Genomic DNA, 24,113 nt, shown 5'->3' on the forward strand with positions numbered 1-24,113 from the left:
AGAGAGTGAGTTTCCACTGCTATGAGTTGCTATGATTTCACTCTTAATGTGTCAGTCTTTGGACTTCTATTTTTGGAACAACTCCTATCACGTTTGAATTTTCATTACATGTTATTGACACTGAAACTGATGAGTCAGAGTCTCACTGCCTGGGAACCAGAGGCCCACAGATACAGGTAGACCTCAAAGTGGCCACGCCCAACTCCCAGGTGAATCCACCGCCATCACAAAGCCAGAGAGGAGACAACGGTTTCAGATCTTGCATCCTCTCCAACTGTGAAGACCAGGTGAGATATTGGACTTTTGATCCTGGGAACTATCAGCCTATGGGGATTTGTTGACTGAGATCTTCTGTGTGGTAGAATTTCTCCTCATTATATTGCAGACTTTTTCACTGTGAGGATTTGTGGCACAGAAGCTCTCAGGGCGTGTTTTGGTTTGCTTAAGATGCTTTGTTCGACCTATAACTGATGTTGCCTTTGGGTGGTGTCGGATATATTTCGATTACTCAACACGGTAAATACACTTGTGAAACATGGGAACATGAGACAGACAGGTATGGTGGTGCACATGATGTTGAGGGAAGAACAACTGTTGCTGACAGAGACGTGCATATTATTGTTTTGCATTTTATGTAGGCTAAGTAAATAGCATTGCATGCTCGCAGCAAAAACTGCATGAAAAAAATGTATCTATACTGAGTTATAATGTAAAATCTGCATAAAACAATAACATTAAATATTTTTTAATCATATTGTTGTATGTTTATTGTACAAAATATATATTTGCATTTTATTTACAGAGTATATTTTGTCTAAATGTAAAAAATGTGAATTTGAAAACATTATACATTAACCTGACATATGGGGAAATCCCATCTTTATACTTCTGAGTAAATATGTAAATAAATCCAACACAGTTTTTACTGTACATAACAACACACACACAAAACACTTTAGCGTGAGGAGACTTCGGAGGTGGGATGTCTGAGGTTTTGAGGAGCTTTTGAACGCATCATGCATGCAGATGTTGTGTGGGTGTGGTGAAGTTTTAAAACTCTTGGGAATGTCTTATCGTTGAAGGAGTCGCCAGTGCACGCCGCTAAGATTTTGTTTGCGTGGCGTAAACTGAATGTTAAATATCTCTGAAGTGTCTTCAAACCCTCGGTAGGTGAAAGCGCTCAGTCTGACATGAGAGAGATTCAGTTTCTGTGTCTTCAGAGTCGTTAAATTATTGGAGTTAATTACTGGATAGCCGAGTGGAGTTTTGGCTTTGACTTCAGCTGGCTGCAGATTTAGGAAATGTGTATTGCTGTACTTCTCCATATGTTTCATACTGTAACTTAAAGTGGCCACTGTAACGTGTATTTCCTTCTTATAGTAACACGTCGTGACACTTGGTTTGATCAGTTGCAGAAGTGGTTGGCTGTGTTAGCTGTCATATACTCTGCACTTAAACAGTTCACTGTACTGCATATTGTTGACTGGATTAAGACTTTGCAAAAATAACATGGTGCACAGAGATAGGATGAATTGCTCAGTGCTGTTTTGCTGCTGATACAGGAGTATTTTACTTTACCAAACATCTGAAGGATCCAGGTTCTCAAATGTGAGGATTTGTTGTTTTTCTGTGTCGTACAACACAGTAAATAGAATATGTGTGATTTTGAGGTTGTTGGTCAGTCAAAACCAGACGTTTAATAACATTAACTCGTCCTCTGGGATAATTTGTTGGACATTTTTTTACTGTTTCCTGATGTTTTACAAACTAGAATATTGATGGAGACAATAATGGGCTGATTAATCAATAGGGAAAATACTCATTATTAACTGATGATTTATCTGATCTAAAAAATGTGTCTTATATTGTCTGACTAATCAAAAAGCCAAAGATATTCAGTGTACCATGTCTGAGACTCAGTGGTAAACTTGGACAAGTTTCATAATATCAGACTTTACTGTTCAGGCTGTGATATTTAACTGACAAGTTATTGTCAGGCTAACAAAACCAAACCGTGAAGATAATACCTGGCTTCAATTATTTATGGGATTTTAGTGTCTTTTTTTTTAGCCGTCACAATCATATATATTATCAGTGATTGATGATCTCTTATACAGAAACATGTGCTGAATATGTCATGATTACTCAGCATTTTGTGACTTGGATATACCTTCTTCATGGCAGGATGACTGACTCATCATGGGAGGAAAAGCACAGGTGAATTACAGGTATTATTTACACCTGTGCTTCTCCCACCATGACAAGTCAAAATGTGTGCCATGAAAAAGGCCTGTTAGCTGATTTGTTCAGTGGCACTAAGTGGATTATGGGACACACAGCGCTGCAAAAGATAAATCTGTCTTCTCAACTGACATGTTAGAAATCAGTATTTTAAAAAGCCTTTTTCACAGCAGACACTTTGGCTCTGTCATAGCATGAAACACACAGGTGTTACCAATGACATTAACGAGCATTAGCAAGAGCTCTGCTCCATGTCTGTGTCCCAGGAAACCAGCATGTACAGCACCTGAGCTGTGCCCCTGATTCTATACTACAAACTGATTTCCATGTTGGTTTTAAGTCTGCTTTCAAAACAAGTCAGTGTGTGCTCTAATACTGCTTTAAAAATCCTGAGTATCACTGCACAGAGGAATAGAGGAACTGCTAACAGCTGCAAAACATTAAAACAAATCACAGATGGTGGCGAGACACGACAGAAATGTCTTGGAAGAGGAAATGCATATTAAATCTTTGGGGAAAGCTTTTTCTCTGTCCTGTTAGTATGAACTGTAAAGTATATTGATTTCTTCTTGCTGGAGCTCGTCCTGTGGAGAACAGTGGAAGTTGTTTTCTTGTTTAAAGCAATGATGCTTGTAAACTGGTCAAATTTAACAACTGTATCTCTCTGTATTGTTTCTACAGGCAGGATGGAGGCATGTATGGTGAAGCCAGAAGTCAAAAAGAAACCAAAGCCGGTGAGAACATTTACAGCTAACACAGAGAACACTCTGACTGTGTACAGTATATAAACAGCTCCTATAAAATAATGTGTTTTTCTATTCACAGCCTAAACCTCCTCCAAAGCCTGCTGAGGTACTGTAATAAACCCAAACCTTTGATTAAAGTTCATGTGTTTTTCTATATATGAGCCTCGGGATGTTGTAGTGAGGTTACAGACTTAGGTAAATAATGAAATCTGAAATTATCTTCACAGGTTAAAAGAAATGACCCAGAGAAACTGGAGAGACCTACTCCTGTGCTGCCTCAAAGACCTACAGACTCTGTAAGTCCAGCATGAACAACCTTTACCTCTGTCAAGGAGGTTATCTTTTCACCTGTGTCTGTTATTTGTCAGCAGGATTACGGAAAAAAAAAAAAAATACTGAACCAATTTGCTTTAACACTGCGAGATGTGAGGGCATTTTCTGACATTTTAGTCTATTTCTTAGAAGAAACTTATATATGGATCTTGATGTAAATAAATCCATATTTATGGTCTTGAGTTTGTGTACTCGGGTGCAGACTTAAATAATAATCCTTTCATGTTTCTGTTATAAGAGCTAGACAGATGTGTAGGTTTGTTTGGCCTTGGCAGAGTTATGTGCTTTGTTGATTGTTAGTCCAGTCTCATCATTGGTTCATTTGTACTGAATGTTAAACTATACTCTAAACGAGTGACCTGGAAGACTCTAGTGATCTTTTATAGAGACTTGTAATGTTTCTCTGCTGGGCCGGTAATCTTTTCTAGGCTGTAGGTTATGAAATGTGATTTTCTGAAACAGATTTTTGTCCATGTACTTTCCTCGTGTCACTCAGTCACTTTTTAGAGACAGTGAATATTCACTCAAGCTTATTTCTGTAATTATCCAGCTTCAGTTTAACAATATGAGAGCAGTGCCTTAAAAACTGGGCGAACTGGAATCTAAATATTATCTGCTTAAATAGATAATTCTGCGGTGAATGTGCCGGCAGTTCTGTTTTCATCACACTCTGAAAAAGATTTTTGTTTTTCTGTCCAGGAGCTAAGTCACACACAATACAGACTGAAAAAATCAGCAGCAACAACAAACAAAGCGGTATTTAAAAATGAAATTTTATTAAATGTCTTGGTTTTACAGAGACACGTGAAAAGTCTTAAGTTTGAGCTTGCATGTGAGAGTATATCAACATCAATATAATTATTGAAAATGTTTTATTTTGATTTTAACTGATACTCATATGTTTACCTTTATACATTATTGTTCAAACAAAAGGAGGTGTATTATCATATTTTTCCATCTGTGTCAGGCCAATGGAAATTTACCACAAAGAGACACAAAAGAGAAGCTGCCTGAAACTCCTGTGGTTCCACCCAGACCCACAGAAAAGGTACAGTACACCCAAATACTCAGTTGAGTGATTATAGCCAGTGATAGAGTCAGGTTTAAATAAAGTATTAAGGCTGTTGAATATTGTGGGAACATATATGTTTGTTTTATGTGGAGAATTACTTTTTAATTGAAATCAAAGTGAGTCTGGAGTTTAGTGTGAGAGCAGTTTACAGTAAAGAATCATCCTGTGCTACCCGAGGTTTCATGTTTCTTTCCTGTTTCAAACATCTATTGTTATTGTTCCCTCGTGGCCTTTTCATGTGTATTTTGTGCAGGAACTGAACGCCTCGAGCAGATCCAGCCACCGCAGGAGGGCGCAGGCCGAGGACACCAAAGTACGTAAAAGACATGCAATGAAAATGCCATGTTCCTCCTCGCTTGTTTTGTATAAAATGCAGAGTCAATGACGTTCCTCTTCCTCCTCAGAGCTCCAAAGAAAATGACAAACCAGAGGATGCTGAAGGTCCCAAAGATGAAGCAGACTTCAAACAGGTACCACAGCTGGAAGTACTGGCTTCCACCTCTGACCAGATTTACAAAGAGAATACACAGTGTCTTCCTCTTTATTTACATGTGCTGTGTTGTAGAATAATCCATCGGGCCTGGGTGGAATGTTATGGCGGAGCCAAAAAGAGAAAACACCTACTTTCACTGTAAGCAACACACCTGCAGCTCTTCTCCGCTTTAGACTAACATGCCAAACTAGCACTTACTGTGCACTTCTTTACCTGATCTCCTTGCACTTATTGAACTGATTTAGAGCTTATTTCACAGTCTCCCACTGCACTGAAGCATTCGTGTTGTCGCTTTGGATAAAAGCGTCTGCCGAACAAGTTGATGTAAATGTCAAAACTGACAGTGCCTCAGCTAAACAGGTTTCTGGAGGCAAACAGGTGTGTGCGGGTGTGTACACGTCAAACCTTAGTGTGTATTGAGACATACAATAGTTGTCTGTCTGCATGTTCATGATTCAGTGTTGATGTAATTTGTTCAGTGAATACACAGTCTCATAATAATAACAATAGACACGTTAAATAAACACGAAGATATAAACATATACACAATGTTTTAGACACAGGAGATACATGTATATAAAGCAGAATTAGATTTTTACTTTATGCTTTGAAACATCAGTTGTTTAGTCAGTGTTTCCCTGATTTCTTCTCAGAGTTATGTGCTTGACGACAGTGACGAACGGGAAAAGCCTGGTGATGTCCCGGCCAAACAGGCTCCTGGCAGCAAACCGGTGAGTGTTTGTATGGTTGTTAGTGTGTGTGTGTGTGTTGATGTGTGCTGACGTTATCAGCCTGTTTTTGACATGTGACTGCGGTTGACAGGGCGTTCTGAAGGGAATGATGAAAGGTTTGCAATTCAAGTCGTCACCAAAGGTACGAGGCACCGTCCGGTTTGGTGTTTTCTGCTGGTGGTGGCTGCAGAGTTTCACACCGTCTCCCTGTCCAGTTTAACTTAGACTACAGTTGTTGTGGTGATGGTGCTGGTGGTGGTGGTGTTTGTCTTGAAACTGGATTGTTCTGATTTTAACAATATTCATATGTATTAGCTTTGGTTTAAAAAGCCACATTTTGATAACAGATGCCCAGACTGCCTGGATGGTCTGCCCTCACTCCCTGTTATCTCTCTGTTGTCTATGAAAATAAAAATGTAGAAAAGATTATCTCATTGTCAGTTTGTAAAACCTACAACTTTCACAACTTGACGAAGTGTTCACAAAACTGTGTTTTTTTTTTTGTTTTTTTTGGTTATTTTTTTACATCTTGTCGGTTAGATTTTATTCATTTTAAAGAATTCACATTTATGACTGTTGTGCTGAGGTTTGTTGACTCTTCTCTCAGACCAGCAGAGATCCGAGTCCAGTTCCCAGCACAGAAGGAGTCTCAGATAAGGAACAACCAGCAGAGAAAAACAAGCAAGAGAAAAATACAGAACCCAAACAGGTAAGAGATAAGTAACCACATTAAAATGCTAAACTGTGATTGCTCATGTGAACACGCCAGTTCTGCTTCTGCTTTTCCAAACAAACAGAACCATTATTGAATCACTGTTTTAGTGTTTAAGTTACAGAACAACAAAATGGAAATTCATTCTTTTGAAAATCAGGTTACATATTCTGTATGCAAATGCAAATGTTCAAAAAAGGAAGACTTAAAAGCAGATGTTTTTTTTCCTACTTGTCTCTTCAGGATATAGGAGGTCTGTTCACTGGGATGTTTCGGAAAACACCCAAAGAGAGATTGTCTCCTCAACCGACGGTAACATCGATAACTCTTTTTTTCTTTATTTTTTTAAACTGAATTTCCAGTTTTGATCTTTGATCTTAGAACCTTTTCACTCATTGTTGTGTTCCCTCCCAGGTCAGCAGAACAGACAGTGATGCTGAAGATGCTGAGGAAGAGGAGAAAACATCTGAACAGTCCCATGTAAGTCTTAGTGGCATTAGCAAGCAAGTAAACTTGACATAAATATACCATTTTACAAACAGAATCCACACAGTAAAAAAAACTTTAAAGAGTTTATTTAAGTGTAAGATTAAAGAGTAAAGTAGCTGCCAAGAATTAACTTTTTGTGTTTGAAAAGCTCATTTTTTATGTAAAATTAATATTGGCTTGAAGAATATGCAACAAATATGTAAAAAGATCCACATGTTTAATTGTTATTTTCAAAGAGTACTAGACTATACTTCAAAAACACATTTCTTTTCTACAGGAAAAAGGAGGCTTCTTTTCTGGTGTCCTTAAAAAATCCAGCAAACCAGCAGATGAGACACCTGCACAGGTGAGCTGGCAAAAATGTTAATGATTTTCTGCTTATAAAAATACAACTAAGTGTACAAGCTTTTATCGCTACAAAGTCATTGTTAGCATTAACAGCTGTTGCAAGTACAGAATCAAACTTTATTCCGTTACTCACCAAAAGTTGTCTCCACTGGTGGAAAGCAACGGCAATGTTTTGCCTCTAGTTCTACTGCTTCTTTTCCTCTACTGAAGTTAGCATGCTAACCAGCTAACTGAACTCATTGTAGTGTCCAAGCTTCCCTGAAGCAGTAGCGCTGCTCAGAGAGCTTATTATAACCTCTTGTATTGTAAAAGCAACAATGGCTGAAGGTCCTGGCAAATCACCACCACCCACTACCGAGAGACCATATTCGGTGGCAGAGAAAACTCATATATAGCACCTTTAAATATGAAGCTGCAGCCAGAAGGCAGTTAGCTTACCTCGGCATAAAGACTGAAAACAATGAGAAACCGCTAACCTGGCTGTAGCTTTGGATAGAACAGGGAGTTTGGATATATTTTACTGTCATCTGGTAAAGCTTTTGTCATTTGTTTTCCACATTTCCAAAATATTACCTCGATACTTCAGGAGAATCTGAGTGCTAACAGCAAGCTGTCGGCCAGCAGTGACAGTCTGTCTGAGAACAGCAACAAGGTGAGCAGCTTTCAGTCACAGTATCTGCTATGGGAGCAGCAGAGATAACGTTATCTTTAATCACCATGTACACACAGACTTAAAGTAGATTTTCCTGCAACAAAAGCACGTCATTGACCTGACTTTGATCCGAATAAAAATACCATAACTGACCATGTGTGCACCATTTTTCTGTCTGTGTTAGGAAAAAGGAGGACTATTCAGTGGGATGTTCAGGAAGTCTCCAAAACCAACAGATGCTCCTCAGACTGACGAGGTGACATAGATGGAAAACAGCTGTAACATGCCAGTTAATGTGCTATGACACAAGATGGCAGATCTATTGTGCAACTCCTCAAACGAAGCCAACACGGTCATATCATCAGTTTAATCCTGCAGCCTGATAATCACATTGAACTCGTTCACATTTTGTGTTTCAGGACCAACAGTCTCTGCATGATGATCTGTCGGGCAGTAATGATAATCTGTCTGAAAACTCAAAGGTGAGTGCAGAGGTATTCAGCTATGAAATGACAGGATTATGATGCAGTGTTACCATTATTACTGTTATGTAACAGCAGCTGATGGTGTGAATTAATTGTTCTGACATCACCAGGAAAAGGGAGGATTTTTCGGCGGGATTCTCAGAAAATCTCCAAAGATTCCTGGAGAGGGGCAGGTAATGTGTGAGCAAGTGAAATTTTAACATAGCTAAAATTCTCCTCCACAGATTTTAGAAACTCTAATAGTCACCAGGAATGTGTGATAGTGGTAGTCTGCTCAAACTGGAATAAACTGTGGTTCAACATATTAAAGAGCAGATAAAAGCATTTAAGTGGAGCTCAGAGTGTGAATATGTTGGAGAGTAAATTAAAGGATTACAATGAGTCTAGATAACAATGACCAAGTGATAAATGGTGAAACTAAAAGTCAGTAGGTTTTGCTCCCAGAAAAGCCAGTTTGTCTGTTCAAGTGTCTTTTTGAACAATAAACTGAAACCCTGTCTGGTCACCTAATGTTTGCTTTTCTGTTTAAAAAGGTGAACTCTGAATCCTAAAAGAAACTTGGACAAATGAGGCATTTTGACACACACACCAAGAGCTTAAAATAGGACATATCAATATCGGTCACCTCAGACACTTCTAATAATCTAATGACAATTATTATTAATTGCTGTTACACACAGGACTTCTAATCTCAGATGCTCTTTGGTCCAAAATGTGTAAAATTCTGTTGATTTGTTGACAAAATTAGTAATTTTTATGATAGTATTGCATCTTGACACTTACTACCTGTATTGTGTTTGTTCGTATTATGTTCCTAAATCACCAATAAGCTGCTTGTCAATGCAGGCTCTGCAGTGATGAGGTTTTTGCCTCTACCTGTTTGTTTCTGTAGGTGGTTTCATGTCTGCATGTAAGTGGCATGAGTGTTCATGTTCAGACAGGTCGAGTCACATTTTTGTTGTGTTTAGGTCTCAGAGTCGTTGCACGGTGAATTCCCTGCCAGCACTGACTGTCTAATGGAGAACAAGGTTTGTTTTCATGACAGATTTAACAGTTCCTCCTCCCCCCTCGCACACCCACTGAAACTGCATGAGTCACCATGATGAGCATGGAAACATGAATTAATGTACCTGTAGCTCTGTAGGAGGAAGATAAGGTTCCTAAGAACTGTTTTAATCTAGTAAATTTAATTTGTTTTCTCTTGTCTCTGTAGGAGAAAGGTGGTTTGTTCAGTGGACTCCTCAAAAAGACGCCCAAAACAACTGGAGAGGTACAGCTTCTCAAACAGTGTAGCGTAGTTTCCATGGAGACAGTCTGAGCCGACCCATAAACACTGTCTAATCTTTAAAATGAAAAAAAACAAACAGTTGCTTTATTGTGCTCAAGACACTGGGTGTGCTCCATGAACCCAACAGGCAAAATGCTCCGTTTGTGCTGAATGGGTGTGGTTCTCCCTCCACATGTCATGAGACCCAGCAGGCTTTAAAGGTGCTATATGTATGTTTTTGCTCTTGCTGTATAGCCAACATTATCATTAAGTCTAGAGGAAATGTTACAAGTTCAGCATCAAACTTCATTCCTTTACTTGCTAAGAGCAACACCAAAATTAACTCTTGTTTTTCCTCAATTTCTATCACTTATTTTAGCATGACGAGATGAAGAAGTTGCGCTATCATGTGATCATAGATATCATATATGCAAAACATTGCAGTCATCTTTTTTTTTTTTTTCAAATACTGTTTACAAAATATCATTGTTCTTTGTGGTGCTGGATTACCAACTAGGCAAAGCAGGCAACTGCCCCGGGGCCTCAGACGCTCCGAGCTGAGCATACGTGGTCTTTTGTTGTGGAGGTCACGGCAGCACATGAGGCAGTTCAAGTGCCTGTTGTTTATACTACTCCTAATTAAAATGCTCCTGTCATGTCGTGTCTGACAAGCTATAAAAAGATGCAATCAAAGATTACCGCAGCATCTTTATTACCTGCTGCTGTTTTATTATCGGCTCAAAGAGACTCAGCATCATACCTACCATGTTACGTGCCAACTGGTTTCCCTGTCCTTCCCATGAGTATGACTAAATGGAGCACAGCCAGTGTGACACATGTTCCTCATATGTCCTCCAGTGTTTTCAAATGCTGCACCCAGGAAGAGGAGAAAATAAATCATGACAGACAAATATTTAAGCACATTTCCTTTTCATTGAACCCCTTCTACCATTTCCTGTTGGAGCATCGTTTTTCCTGACAGTTTTGATTGTTGTTTCAGGAGAATCTGTCAGCACAGAAAAAAGATCTTTCAGCCAGTAATGACAGTCTGTCTGAGGCCGCCAACACCAAGGTCAGTTTGGTCATAAGAATGCTCTCCAGAGTCTCATTTTTAAAAGATCCACATCAATCATTTACAAATCAAATACATGAATATTGGTCCAGTTTCCATAAACACATGAGACCAGTGGGGTTTTTTGCAAAGATATTTTTTGATATCTGACCCTGGGAGCAAACAATGAAACAATGCAGCTCAAAGAGTCAATCCTTTGTGGAATCATGTTTATTGTTTCTAAAAGTTGGACTCATGACTGGAGTTGAAATGTGTAGAAATTTATTCTGCAACTAACTATTAAGTAAGCAAAAAGGCCAAAAATTTCTCTGGTTTAAGTTCCGTTTATTGTCATCATTTTCCCAGTTAGTTCATATGTTGTGTTTGGAAGAAGTAATGTGGATATATAGAATTTAGAAAAACCTGCATACCTGACATTTCAGGAGAAGGGAGGTGCGTTCAGTGGAATGTTCAAGAAGTCGTCCAAACTTGCAGACGGTCCTCCCACTGAGGAGGTAAGAAGTGTCTCCTCTGTTTTCTGGTTCTGTCCAGTCACTCAGTAGTGTTGTTGAAAGTTGCATGTCAGTAAAACATCAGGGTAGACTTGTGACTAGAAGGTTGCTGGTTTGAATCCCAGGACCAACATAAAAAACATCATGTAAATAAAAGCAAGGAACCCTGAGGAAACTGCTTAGCAGAGGTGGTAAGCCTCATCTCTTCTTGTCATAAATTTATTTAGTAGATGCACAGTGGACATTAGACAGACTCACTGAAAACAGGAAGAGAGAGGTGACGTTGAAGGTCCCAAGCTAGAACGCCTGAAAAACAAGATATGATATGTGAATAAATATCTCTGCTCTTTTCCCTATGAAATGTTGTTTTATAAAAGCTGTTAGATGTTAGTGGATGTGGCTCACATTTCAGACGAGGTGGCCAAACTTTTATTGATATTATTTATAAACACTGTGGGAAATTCTGGAGTAAATACAGTTCATATCCTGAGTATTTCACAGTGAGATGCCCTGAAGCTGAGGCATTAACTGTTAAAGATCAGTAAGCCTCTGCACTGTTACCATGAAGTGGTGAATGTAAAAACCTCTAATGTGAAACAGGTTATAATTGACTTTTTCTCTTTTCAGGAAAAACAGATGCAAGACGATGAGTGGTCAGGCAGCAGTGAAGGTCTGTCTGAGAACAACACCAAGGTGAGTTTTTTTAATAGCATCAGAAAACAATCCTTCTATTTCTTTAAGAGAGAGTGCTCATGTTTCATGTGTGTTTCAGGAAAAAGGACTATTTAGTGGAATATTCAAAAGGTCGCACAAACCGACAGAAGCTGCTCAACCTGAGGAGGTAAACTGTATGAATCATTTTTCAAAATACTGACCTTTATCCAGCTCTTAACTTGCTTTTCTTTATTGTGTTTCCATTTTCAACATTTGAAGGATGCTTGGAAAACGTTTATGATACCTTTTTATATTGTAAAGCCTCATGACCTCCATTAAGAGCACTGTGTTTTTTCACCAGAGGCTGTTTGAAATTTGACTCATTTCAGTGTACAGTGATCAGTTGTTGGTGCAGATTAACTCTGTCTTTTAAAAGCATTCTTAACATTGTACATTTTTGAACTATTCCCCTATTTTCCTCACAAAACATTGCACTGAATGATTGCCTGTTACTATGTTTATACTGATGCAGATCTGTACACAGATAGAGATTTGGTGTAGATTCAAGTTTCAAAACATTTTCTACAATTAAAGAAACAAATTCCTGTTGAAACTATGACACATTACAATTATTTTTATTAAGTTTTATTAGGAAAAAAATGTCTCAATTTATCTGCAATCTTTTAAAACTTTTCAGAGGATAAAAAATGTTAATGCAACTTTGTCTTTTACAGAATGAGTCCTCTGAGGATGAGCTCTCAGCCAGTTATGAAAATTTGGCAGAGAACAAACAGGTCAGTGAGTTTAAATCAGTGCTGTTTAGTGTCTTTTCAGTGAACCAGTTTCATTTATAAATATTTCAGCACTGGTCCCATTTCAGCCTAAAGCCTTTTCTTGTCTCTTTCCATCAGGAGAAAGGTGCGGGGCTGTTCAGTGGACTCCTCAAAAAGACTCCAAAAGCGTCAGGAGAAAGGAAAGCGTCACCGGTGATGATCTCTTCCTGTCTTTATCAGGTAGTTTTCAAACCTCTTCACAATACAGACATTTCATGTAGCTTCAATTCCCCTGTTTCAGGAAAGAGAGACTCAGGGTGAGCTGTCGGCCAGCACTGACGACCTGTCTGAGAACAACACTACCAAGGTGAGCGGTGTAATACAACAAAAACTTTGTAGATAAAATGTCTCCAGAGGGGAACATTCACTAACACCACTTTATTTTTTAGGAGAAAAATATTTTCAGCAACATGTTTAAGAAGCAGCAGAAGCCAGCAGAGGGCGCTGCAGCTGAAAAGGTACTGTGACTGAACAAGATGTTATTAAAATCTCTGCTGTGGAGGAGGAATACTGATATTTCTTCTTTTCTGGTTTGAATTCAGGAGCAGGAGGAAAACAGTGAAAATCAGTTATCTGGCAGCTGTGAGAATCTGAATGACACAGCCGTCGTGAAGGTGCCTCTGTCTAAAAAAAAATTAATTTTCTCTCTTTGTTTTTACACAAATCAGATTTTATGAGATGATACTGTTGTGTTTGTTGTAAGTTCTTATCATACATTGCACTCAGGTTTGTGCTGTTCGTTTGAAAAACAAAGTTATGTAGTACTTTCCAAAAAATAAATGTTAAACCAAAGTATGCAAAAGGCAAAAAATAATATACACATCCTTTGTCAGTGGTGGAAGAAGTATTAAAGCCTTCACTGAAGTAATAGTGTTAATACCACACTAGAGAAATACACATACAAGTAAAAGTTTAAAATCTTAACTAAGAAAAGGTGCCGAAGAATTATCAGCAATTATCTGGATGTATTCACTGAGAAAAGTAACTGAAGTTTGTGTTTTAGGAGAAAAAAGGAGGCCTGGCCGGCATATTCAAAAGATCAGCCAGCATCGACAACCTGTTTGATGAGGTCAGTGTCCTGATAACTCATCTTCCTTATCTCCTCCTTTCACTCAGTCTAAATAACAGCAGCTCTTCTCCTCACAATCACACATTCATCGTGTATAATTACAAAAAAAATCTTCTGTCTTTAACATATATGACAGTTGTGAGGACTCTGGGTTGTTGGGGTTAAATGGCAGCAAGGCTGTATTCAATTTATATTCATAACATTAAGCTTCAGCATTTAGATTTTACTTTTTGGTCATTTCTCTCTTTGCTGTTATTTTCTGTCTCTTTTTGGTTGTTTTGAGTCTTCCTCCTCATTAATCCATCCATGCATCTGAATTTTTTCTTGTCAGGAGAAAGGACTGTTCAGTGGCCTTAAGAAGAAAACACCCAAAGTGTCTGGAGATGATGCAGCTGCAGAGGTGAGTGCTCGGCTAGTTTTATGCTAACACTGTTAGCACCTTAGTCTATGGTGACTGTTGTGCATATGAACTTACTGTACATTCTTTATTCTTTTTTCAGGACAAAGACGAGCTCTTTGCAAGTGACGAGAGTCTGCCTGAGAACACTAACACCAAGGTACTGAGAAATGTCAGCACTATAAACTGTGTGCAACACATATGTTTATAAGTTTGTGGTGAATTTTTTTCTCATCTTCATCCTTTACAAACTGTACAAATATAAAATGTATCATTTCTAATTAGTACATTGCTTTTCTACATCTCGGGAACAAAACAATGTCTCCCCTTCATTCAGTTCCTGCATTTCTGTTTTTAGGAGAAAAGTATTTTCAGCGGGATGTTTAAGAAGGCTCATAAACCAGCAGAGGGGACGACAGATGAGGTGCAGTAATAACATTTACATAAAGTTGAAATTGTATTACACACATTTGACTATTTTGTCTTCATTTTTTATGTTTTATTTTCTGCCATGTGTTATCAGGAATCAAACACAGGCAATTCTAACAAATTATCTGCCAGCTGTGAGAATCTGTTGGAGGCAAACGCATCAAAGGTACAAATGTCGTCTGATGATCACAAATTTAGTCTGTTTCTCTCTCTTCTCTTATTGATTGTTGATTATTAATGTGTAAATGTTTCATCTGTTTCAGGAGAAGACAGGAGGATTTGCAGGGATCTTCAAAAAGTCTCCCAAACCAGCTCCACGCTCTGTCGTTACTAAGGTGACTAAATAAACTGATTTGGGTTTTTTGATGTGTAAAGTTATCAGCTGTTAGATGTCTGTGAAACCTGTTATTTACATTTTTAAGAGAATCATATTATGGCAAATTCTCCTTAAATAACCCTCAACAAACCTGACTGCCTACAAACTGTCCTCCAGGATCCACTCAGTAACTCAAAGGAACTGTCCGCCAGCTGGGACAGTCTCGCAGACGCTGCTGAGGTGAGAGCAACATGAAGTCTGTGGATGCACTTTACAACATGTTGAGCAACGTTTATACTGTAGGCAACAGTACCAATACACTTTAATCTGAATATTTTGCTGCCTACAAAACATTTGAGTAACAAAATGCTGCGGTTCAAGTTGGTAAGTATTTAAACAAAAGGCTACATTTTCTGTCTTCAGAGCTTCATGTCTGAGGAAAGGGAATCTCAGAAGACTAGAAGTAACTGTGTGGCGCCTTCCTTTCTCCAGATTGTCTGCCAGCAAACTTTAAAATAGATTTTCAACATCAGCATTTGCTGTTTCATACAGAGGCCCATTTCTGTCACTGTGATGGGAAGTTGTCATAATAAGAAACTCTCTCAAGATAGTGACTCAGTAAGGCACTTACAGGATCTTTGTTTTCATCACATTGGCAGAAATGGGCTTCCACAGTTTGTAGATTTTTAACCTTTACTTTACTTTGGACTTTGTGGCCTGGTTATGAGAAGGTTCCCAGTCAGTGATAAATGACTTGTGATTGCATTTTTTTAAAGGAGGATCTGTCAGCACACGGTGAATTGTCTGCCAGTACTGAAAACCTTTGTGAAGCTACAAGCACTGCAAAGGTGAGACTTGCAGAGTGTGTTAACCTGATTGAATGAACACCTTTTTGTGACTTATAAAAACATCACACTCTATATTTTTACAGGAGAAAAAAGTAGGGTTTGGTGGGATGTTCAGGAGGACGCCCAAAACTGTGGAACACCAGGTGTGATATTATCAATACTGGTTCGAGTTGTACAATCAGTATCAGGAAAAGTGTTTTTGTTTCAGATTAATTTCCAGTCTGTGCATTTGAGATGACCTCAGTGAAGAAACTCTCTGTATATAGACAGTATTTTTGAATTTGAATAGCAGGTTTGTGATAATGTGAGATGCATCCACTGTCAACACAGAAACTATGAAAAAAATAAAAATACATAAATTCTTAACAGTGATAATAAAATAAATGCAAATAGATGATCACATGTACGTTTCTGTGCAGCTGCTAAACAAAGATTTTCTCTCTCTGTTGCAGGAAAGCGAGGACATGGAGGCACCAGAGGGAGGTGGGCTGAGACGCAGGAGGACGATCAAGAAGAAAAGACGAGTGAGACCTGACAGAAAGTAGCAGCAGCAAGAATAACATATATTTCAACAGCTGTGTTTCATAACGTGAATTTCTACTTCCAACATCAGTGGTCAAGATGAGGGTTTAGCTTTCAACAAAAGTTAGACACATATTTTCTCGTGTTTCTCCAGAGTTCTTCTGACTAATATAAACTTCCTGTTCCTGTTTCTCAGGTCGTGTCATTCCGAGTGAAGAAAACTCTTCCCAAACTACCCAAACTTAATTCATCCTCACAGGTGTGTACTGATTTCCTGTAGCTGTCCCTCAGTCATAACTCATTGTTTTGCACCCTGCTCCTGTTCTTTTTGTAATTTTTGATTGATTGAAAGGCCTATAAAAAGTTTAAGTTCATTTATTTCACACAGATTGACGTCCTGTCTTTACAAATCTAATTTGTCTTCTTTTTAATTTATATTCACTTTACTTATTTACCATAAATGGTTTTATTATTAATGTGTATGAAGTTCTCAGTTGAGCTTGTTACTCACTTAATGACATGAGTCGTTTTTTTCTACACAGACTTCTGATAAGATGCCTGTCATAGAGGAGACTGTGGAGCTGCAGGAGCTGAACCCAGCACAGGTTAGCATGAGGATATTATAAAGTAGACATCCAGAAAAAAAAACATTTGTGCATGCATTTAGATAGAAATATATATTTGTATGCACATGAAATCATAATTGCAGCATATCTTTACCTGATATGTGTGATAATGATTACAGTGTCATTTAATTGTGCACTTTGTTTGTGAAACACAGTGTTAGGTACAAGTTGTCACTCTGTGTCTGCAGCCTGTGAAGATCAGCTAGCATTTAGCGAGTTAGCTGTTAGCAGTTTTGTTTGAGGAGATCATGACAAACGGCACCATAAAGTCATGTTAGTGTGTGTTAAAGTGGGAGATATAAACCCTGTCCTGTATGTCAACTGTACAGAACCTTACAGATGTTACAGCTGAGGGCACAGTGGACTTCCAGCCTGTGGAGATGGCAGCTTACCCAACTGAAGATAACCCTCTTGAATATGGGCAGGTGTGTTTCAGTACCCCTCTCTCTGTGTGTGTGTGTGTGTGTGTGTGTGTGTGTTTTACTAAATATATGCAAGGAAATAAGTTGACTCTTCACAAACAAATATCTTTTGTTTTCAGGAAACTGATGAACTGATGCAGTGGTGGAACTCTGTAAAAGGTTAGTGCGATAATGGTGCACGTCCACCTGTTTGATGTAATATAAAAGACATTAAAAACAAAATGCTATTATTATTATTAATATGTATTATTTCTGCTGCTGGCTTCCAGGTTGGACTGAGTGGAACGAGACATCCAATTTCCAGGAGGAGGATGAGGATACGTAAGCACAGTTTCTTTGATTCAGATTTCCCCCAGAAAATATTATTTTGCGTTTCAGGGAATATATTTTAGGATATTCTCATTATGTACTATCTGTTTCCCTGTTCAGTATTTGTCATGATGATGATTGTTTTCATTATTGATTAATCATTTGGTTGACAAATCATCAGACAAATTCTGCCACTGAAGAAGCTGGAACCTGAGAATGTGTAAAATTTTCCTCTAAATGCGAAAACAATGATCAAAATATTTGCCAGTTATTTTTCTGTCAATTTACTAATCAATTAATCAACTTATCATTTCAGTTCTAGTGTAGGAAACTGCAGCTCTCGTCTCTCTCTCTCTGCAGGGCTATGGAGCAGGCAGCTGATCGTGTCTACATGGCAGCTCGCCTCTTCGTGCATCTCTTCAACCAGCGCGGTGCCTCCTTACAACACTGCATCCTGGAGCTTTTGGCCCTGGCCGACGCCGCGGATCAGTTCCACAAGAAAACAGTGACGGCTGCTGTGGGTGGGGGGGTGGCCAGTGTTGCAGGCAGCGTGGCTACAATCACAGGGCTCATTCTGGCACCTTTCACCTTCGGTGCCTCTATTATTGTCACGGCGGTGGGGATCGGGGTGGCGACGGCAGGCAGCATCACTTCAGCGACGGCTAATATCACAGACACAGTTCACTCCAACATGGACAGGAAGAAGGTGGAGAAGATGATCCAGGGCTACCAGGACGAGATCAAAGACATCAGGGAGTGTTTGGAGTTCATGCAGGTGAGGACATGTTTGACTTGAGTTTGTGCTTTAGAAATTAAGAATAATCTCACACAGGCTTTCCAGCTGTATCACAAATTTCTGATGCCCGCTTTCAGGTCTGGGTTGAGTAGTAATGCAGAAATAGATAAACGAGTTACCCTAAAAAAAGTAGGTGTTGTGTAGATTAGGGCAGAAGCTACTACTTATTTTCTTTCACAGATAATTTGACAATTATTTTTACAAGTAGTCCATGTATTTTTAGTCTATAAAATGTCTAATACTCAAAAATTACCATCACAAGATGAACGCTTTTATGCTGCAGTGTCCTAGAGAAGAATTACTGAGATTTCAATTTTCTGTATTTCACAGAAATTCTCACCAAAATCTGGTCCCTTTTCTTTGGGAAATGGTTGTGAGATTTTAAGCACTTAATTAAGCTTTAATACGACTATTACTACTGTTTAATCCAACCTAAGTTGCTATTGTTACTGTAATATAGCAGAATCGGGGGTTTCTTTCAGGTATTTCCATCCTAAAATGTTTCTGTATGGTTGATGTTATTTTTTTCCACCTCAACGATGGTTCACTAAAAATATTCAACAAATATTAACAAATATGAAAGAATAAAATCAGAATTTTAGGGTATATATTTTGATTTTTAAATTACACTTCATGTATGATGAGAAAACCTTTGAAAAGAATGATTATAATGTCTTTCTGAGACAGTATTTAACATCCTTTCCTGTCTCTGTGCCTCTTGTAGGAAGGTATGGACACTCTGCAGGAGTGGGACTTTGAGAAATACTCTCAGAGTGCTGCCAAAAAGGCCCTGAACCACAACATTAAACATGTGATGAAGGAGGGTGGCCGTGCTGGGAAAGCCCTGATGATCAACACTGACAAACTCATCAGCACCGTGCAGATTCTGGGCGCTGCAGGCGGTGCTGCCAAAGCCGCCCAGGCCATCAGCGTCACCACGGGGGTCATGTCGGCCCTCTTCCTGGCTCTGGATGTTTTCTTCCTTGCCAAAGATTCCCACGAGCTCCGCAAAGGCGCCAAAACCAAATTCGCCACCAAGATCAGGGAGGTGTGTAAAGACCTTCAAGACGGTCTCCTGGAGCTGAACAAGGTGAAAACACAGCTGCAGAAAACCATGGACGGCATCGAGGTGGAGGAGTATGAGGAGGTCGAGGAGGTGGAGGTGGAGGTCGAAGACGACTTGGAGTCTGATCCGAAGAAACTGGCCGAGCTGGAGCAGGAGCTAGACCTCCTGGAGGAGAAACTGGACAAGAAGATTGAGGAAGAGCAGAAGAAGAATAAAGAGATGGAAGGAGAAAATCTGAAAAGTAAGAAAGAGACAAAGGAGGAGAAGAGCATGAAGGAGAAAGGAGATCCAGAGAAACAGAAGGAGGAGGAGGAGAAAATGGGAGAAAATGATGCAAAGAAAGAGGTAAAGGAGGAGAGTAAGAAGGAAAAAGACAAAGGAGAAAGAAAATTTGAGTCTGCATTAGAGGAACTACCTGAGGAGGAAAGAGAGCAGAATAAGGAGAAAACTGGCAAAGCAGCTAAAGAGGAAGGTTTAAAAGAACAGTCTCAGAAAGGAAGCAAAAAAGACAAAGAAACTGAGAACCGCATAACTGCTGGGAAAGAAGAACATGAGAGCAAGCGAGACAAGGCAAAGACAGATGTAAAACAGAAGAGGGTGGATGCAGAACAGGATGAACCTGCGAGTAAATCGGATGATACAAAACGAGGAAAGCCGAGGTCAGAACGGGTCAAAACTGAGAGTCAAAGAAGCAAGAGCAGCAGAGAGGATGAAAGAGGAGTAAAGCATGAGTGGAATTCAGTGACTAAACAGAAAGAGGTGGAAAGTGTCAGGAGGCACAGCAGCAGGAGTGAGCATGACAGAGAAAGAGGGGGTAAACATGAAACAAGAGAAACTGATAAGGAGAGACTCCCCAAAAAAGAAAGTGACGGGACAGAGAGCCCGAGGAGGACAGAGGAGGAGAGAGGAGTAAAAGACTGGAGGGCTGAGATGGCAAAAAGTAGAGAGCAGAGGAAAGAAAGTAAAGAGGGAAGAGAATCTAAGAGAGAGACACAGAGAGGGACGAAACAAGATGATCACGGAAAAAGCGAGGTGAGGAGAGAGTCACATCGAGGTCATGAGACGGGGAGGAGGGAGAAAGAGTGGGGGAGGAGCAGGGAGGAGTCAGACTCACAGAGGAGTCACCACAGGAGAGGAACAGCTCCGCATGATGAGAAACAGGGGAGCAGGCTTGAGAGCGCGAGGAGGCAGTTTGAAAAAGCAGGGGGTGAGGAGGCAGGGGAGGAGGAGGAGGAGAGGAGGAGGAGAAGGGAGGATGGAGGGGGTAGTCGGAGGAGGGACAAGGATAGGAGAGGAAGTGACAGAGAGCACAAACACAGCCACAGAGGATCTCGATCTGGATCCAGCGCTCTGCTGGAAGATGGACTGTACATTTAGTTTTAATGGACGAGGACAAAGTTATTCCATATTTTCTTTATTGTGAACAACTCGCATGAAAAGACTGAAATCAACAAGGTGTTAATCCATCGATCGGTACTTGGAGGCAGCAGGATGGTGTATGTGGATTCACTTTGGAAGTTCAGCAGTAAAGTCTCTACTGCATGTTAACTGACAGAGTATTCAGCTTTAATGCACAGAAGAAATGATGAGACAGAGGCTGCTGAACTGAATGCACTGGCAGGAGGAGAGCAGCAGTCGGCAGAATCAGCAGCAGAGAATCGCTGCTCTGACAATAAATAAGTACCCAAAAAACACATGAAAGCAGCCCAAGTGCTGTGATGCCTAAATCAATAATCAGTCATGTTATTCTGTCTAAACACAATAAAAACAACGGTAGCCAACAGTTGGCAGATCCTGCAAAGCTGCAACCTGTGGCATCTGTAAACTCTAAATAATAACTTTATATCATTAATGTCAGCTGTGTCATGAACTCTTCTCAGCAGGGAGGATTAAATGTCCTCTGTTTTATTGAAAAGGAGGATTTTTATCTAGTATCTAGCCAGTTTTTATATTTCGCCTTCCCTGTTAAATACGACAGGGTGATGGAATTGTAATGTCTGTAATTAAATCATCTGTTCAGTGTCTGTTTTTCCTTATATCATCTGTTTTTCACTCGGTGCACTTTAACCTCTCTGTCTCTGCTCTCAGGTTTAACGTCAGTCGTAACCACTGGAATATGGTGCAACAGTGCACTTTGTCTTTTATCTGATGTTTTATATCTTTACTGTTTGTATTTTTATATGGGTAAACATTATTTCTACGGTGCTAGTTTCTTACCGAACAAATAAATTATTAGAGTAATTGAAACATGATCTTGTTATGATGCTGTTGTTTAACTGTTGAGTCAATGGTGCAGCAGTGATAAACAGGGATAAATGGGAATACAGGGAGTAGAATGAGTCAGTAAAGTTACCTCCACAACAAAGTATACAAGCTTTTTACTTTAAAAATAATGCTAATTATTATAGAATTATTATTCTGTGCTAAACAGAAACATGAAAATAAATTGTCCGTCTGGTTTTGGGACTTTAAAAACACAGATAACGTGACTGAAGACTTTCTGTGGTGTTCTGGGTCATAATCACCACTGGGGAGCAGCAGAGGGCTGAACCAGGAGTGTGTTAAAGTACGGCTATCATTTCGTAAATTACCTCTGTAACACAACTTGCTTTAATAGTTTTTACTCTATTTCTGTACTTAAGTATAATTTGGATGAATACTTGTACTTATTATTTCTATTTTATATTTCCACTTCAGTACATTTACCTGACAGTTATATTTATGTTTCAAATCAAGCTTTGTTGTCTGTTGTTCTTTATTCTCTGGAAATACCATAGGTGGACCATACATTTACTCATCTTGTGTACTTAGGTCAGTTTTTAACTTGTATATTACCACACTTTATACTTAGACTTCTTTACATTTCATAACAAATACTGCACTTTTTACTCTACTTTCTAAAGTAAGATTTTACTTACAAAGCCTACAAATACCTGAATGCACCAGTAATAATAATGCACTGTAACATATATTATATAATAACACTTACTTTTTAAGAATGAGTGCTTATGATACCTTAAGCTCATTTTGCATATAAACCTAAACTACTGCTTTTAAATGAACAGGTTTTCCGTTCTGGTCTTACTACTTTTACTTAAGTAGAGGATCTGAACACTTCCTCCGGAACTGGTAAATACTTCTACTACATTTTTGAAAAGACCTATTGTGAGTAAAGATTAGCAGAATTAATCATGTTGATAGATGCAAATACAAATGACCCAGCTTTCCATCATAAGGATTTCAAAATAAAAGAATAAATGATTTAAAAAAAAAAAAAAAAAACAAACAGCTAGGTGTTTGTCAATCTGTCTAAATGTAGGATTTTCTCTCAGAAACCCTGAACACACTCAGCCTGTTTTCAGTTGTTCTGTTTGATTCGACCTCTTCAGTTTGCAGTGGGGTGGGGTGGGATTTGTTGAGCTAACCCAAACAACAAAAGAGTATCTTATCAATCAAGCTGTAGGTTTACCATGGGACAGTGGAAACTATTGGTCATTACATGGTTTGTAGGACAAGCTACAACACTGAGTTACATATTTCTCTGAATTAGGCTTCAGCTAATGGTTATTATCAATATTGATTAACCTGCTGATTATTTTCCCAGTGAACTGATTCATCATTTGGTTCATAAATTTCAGATTTAAAATTTCTGTTAAAAAATTCTATCACAATTTCCTAAAACCTATGGTATTATTTTCATATTATATAGTTGTTTTTGTCTGAACCACAGTCCAACCACTAACTATTGTACTTCTAGTATAATAGTAACTATTATACTCAGTATATAGCCATGTTAGAGGCTCTGTGAGGTGCAGGGCTAAATGCTAACGTCAGCATGCTAACATGTATTCACTGGGCAGTCTAACGTCTCTGGAGACTCCCTCAGTCCCACTGTATTCATAACGCAGAACCCAGTATTTCACACTGATCAACTGTGGATGGGCTCTTTATAATCACCCATTTCACTCCCATTACATCTTGGCTAACTCACTGTGCTAAAAGTCTTTCACTGTGTAACACACTTTCTTCAGAATATGCTTAACTTTCTTTACTATGAACAAACAGCCACACATTGCCTTGGGCACGGCTCATTTAAATTGAGTATTATGGTCAAATAGTCCAAACCTACAGAACAAACAGTTACTCAGAGAGCTTACTGATGTGGACACAATGATATCTGCACAGTCCATCTGACTGCCGCTGAAACCTGTTTGAAATGTCCTCTACTGTGAAGGACACTTCCCACAGTTTCAGATTCTCCTGAAGGAAGACAGAGCCTGTCATGATGTTGATACCTGTATTTGGTGTTAGTTTTTCATAAACATTACATCATTAGGGTGTATCAAAGAGTGTGTTTATGGCACAGCTGCCTTTCAGCTAAACTTAAGACCAGTTAAACTGACAATGATATGATTTTAAAAGCAGATATTTAAAACTTAGTTCTGTAACCTGAAATTATTTCTGTCACCCAAGTAAAAAAGTCACATTATTACTAAATAGTGATTACAATTTTTTAAGACATATTCATAGAGGGCAGCATTTGAAAACACATAGCCATCTAAACAATGAAGAGTAATATTTACTCAACAGGAAAAGAGCTAAAGGCGTGAGCAGTCTGACGTCAAACTGCTGATGGAAACTCCCCTTCCTGGCGTCATTCACAGGTTTCAAAATGGATAATTTAACCCTGTTTT

General features: G+C 39.0%; 1 protein-coding gene across 4 annotated transcripts; it reads left to right on the forward strand.

Annotated features, from left to right (window-relative positions):
* The first annotated feature begins 212 nt into the window (after positions 1–212).
* On the forward strand, positions 213–22,154 carry LOC108884286 (uncharacterized). Of its 4 annotated transcripts, none has more exons than XM_018678108.2 (47): positions 213–287; positions 2,923–2,975; positions 3,067–3,093; positions 3,215–3,283; positions 4,020–4,076; positions 4,288–4,368; positions 4,646–4,705; positions 4,797–4,862; positions 4,958–5,023; positions 5,539–5,616; positions 5,708–5,758; positions 6,224–6,325; positions 6,572–6,640; positions 6,743–6,808; positions 7,095–7,163; positions 7,752–7,817; positions 8,002–8,073; positions 8,237–8,299; positions 8,413–8,475; positions 9,271–9,330; positions 9,516–9,572; positions 10,570–10,641; positions 11,064–11,135; positions 11,760–11,825; positions 11,905–11,973; positions 12,521–12,580; positions 12,698–12,772; positions 12,861–12,926; positions 13,009–13,077; positions 13,162–13,233; positions 13,623–13,688; positions 14,020–14,088; positions 14,189–14,245; positions 14,444–14,509; positions 14,609–14,680; positions 14,778–14,849; positions 15,008–15,070; positions 15,607–15,678; positions 15,762–15,821; positions 16,131–16,202; positions 16,397–16,459; positions 16,743–16,805; positions 17,156–17,251; positions 17,368–17,407; positions 17,518–17,569; positions 17,918–18,332; positions 19,078–22,154. In XM_018678108.2, exons 2-47 carry the CDS (start codon positions 2,928–2,930, stop codon positions 20,794–20,796), a joined length of 5,028 nt encoding a protein of 1,675 aa, XP_018533624.1. In that variant the 5' UTR covers positions 213–287; positions 2,923–2,927; the 3' UTR covers positions 20,797–22,154. The 4 variants fall into 4 exon arrangements, with proteins under 4 accessions (XP_018533624.1, XP_018533623.1, XP_018533621.1 ...); XM_018678107.1 differs by lacking the exon at positions 213–287 and adding an exon at positions 1,048–1,166; XM_018678105.2 differs by lacking the exon at positions 213–287 and adding an exon at positions 2,480–2,776.
* The last annotated feature ends 1,959 nt before the right edge of the window (positions 22,155–24,113 follow it).

This window comes from Lates calcarifer, linkage group LG4 (assembly GCF_001640805.2).
Source record: "Lates calcarifer isolate ASB-BC8 linkage group LG4, TLL_Latcal_v3, whole genome shotgun sequence".
NCBI classification, from domain to species: Eukaryota; Metazoa; Chordata; class Actinopteri; family Centropomidae; genus Lates; species Lates calcarifer.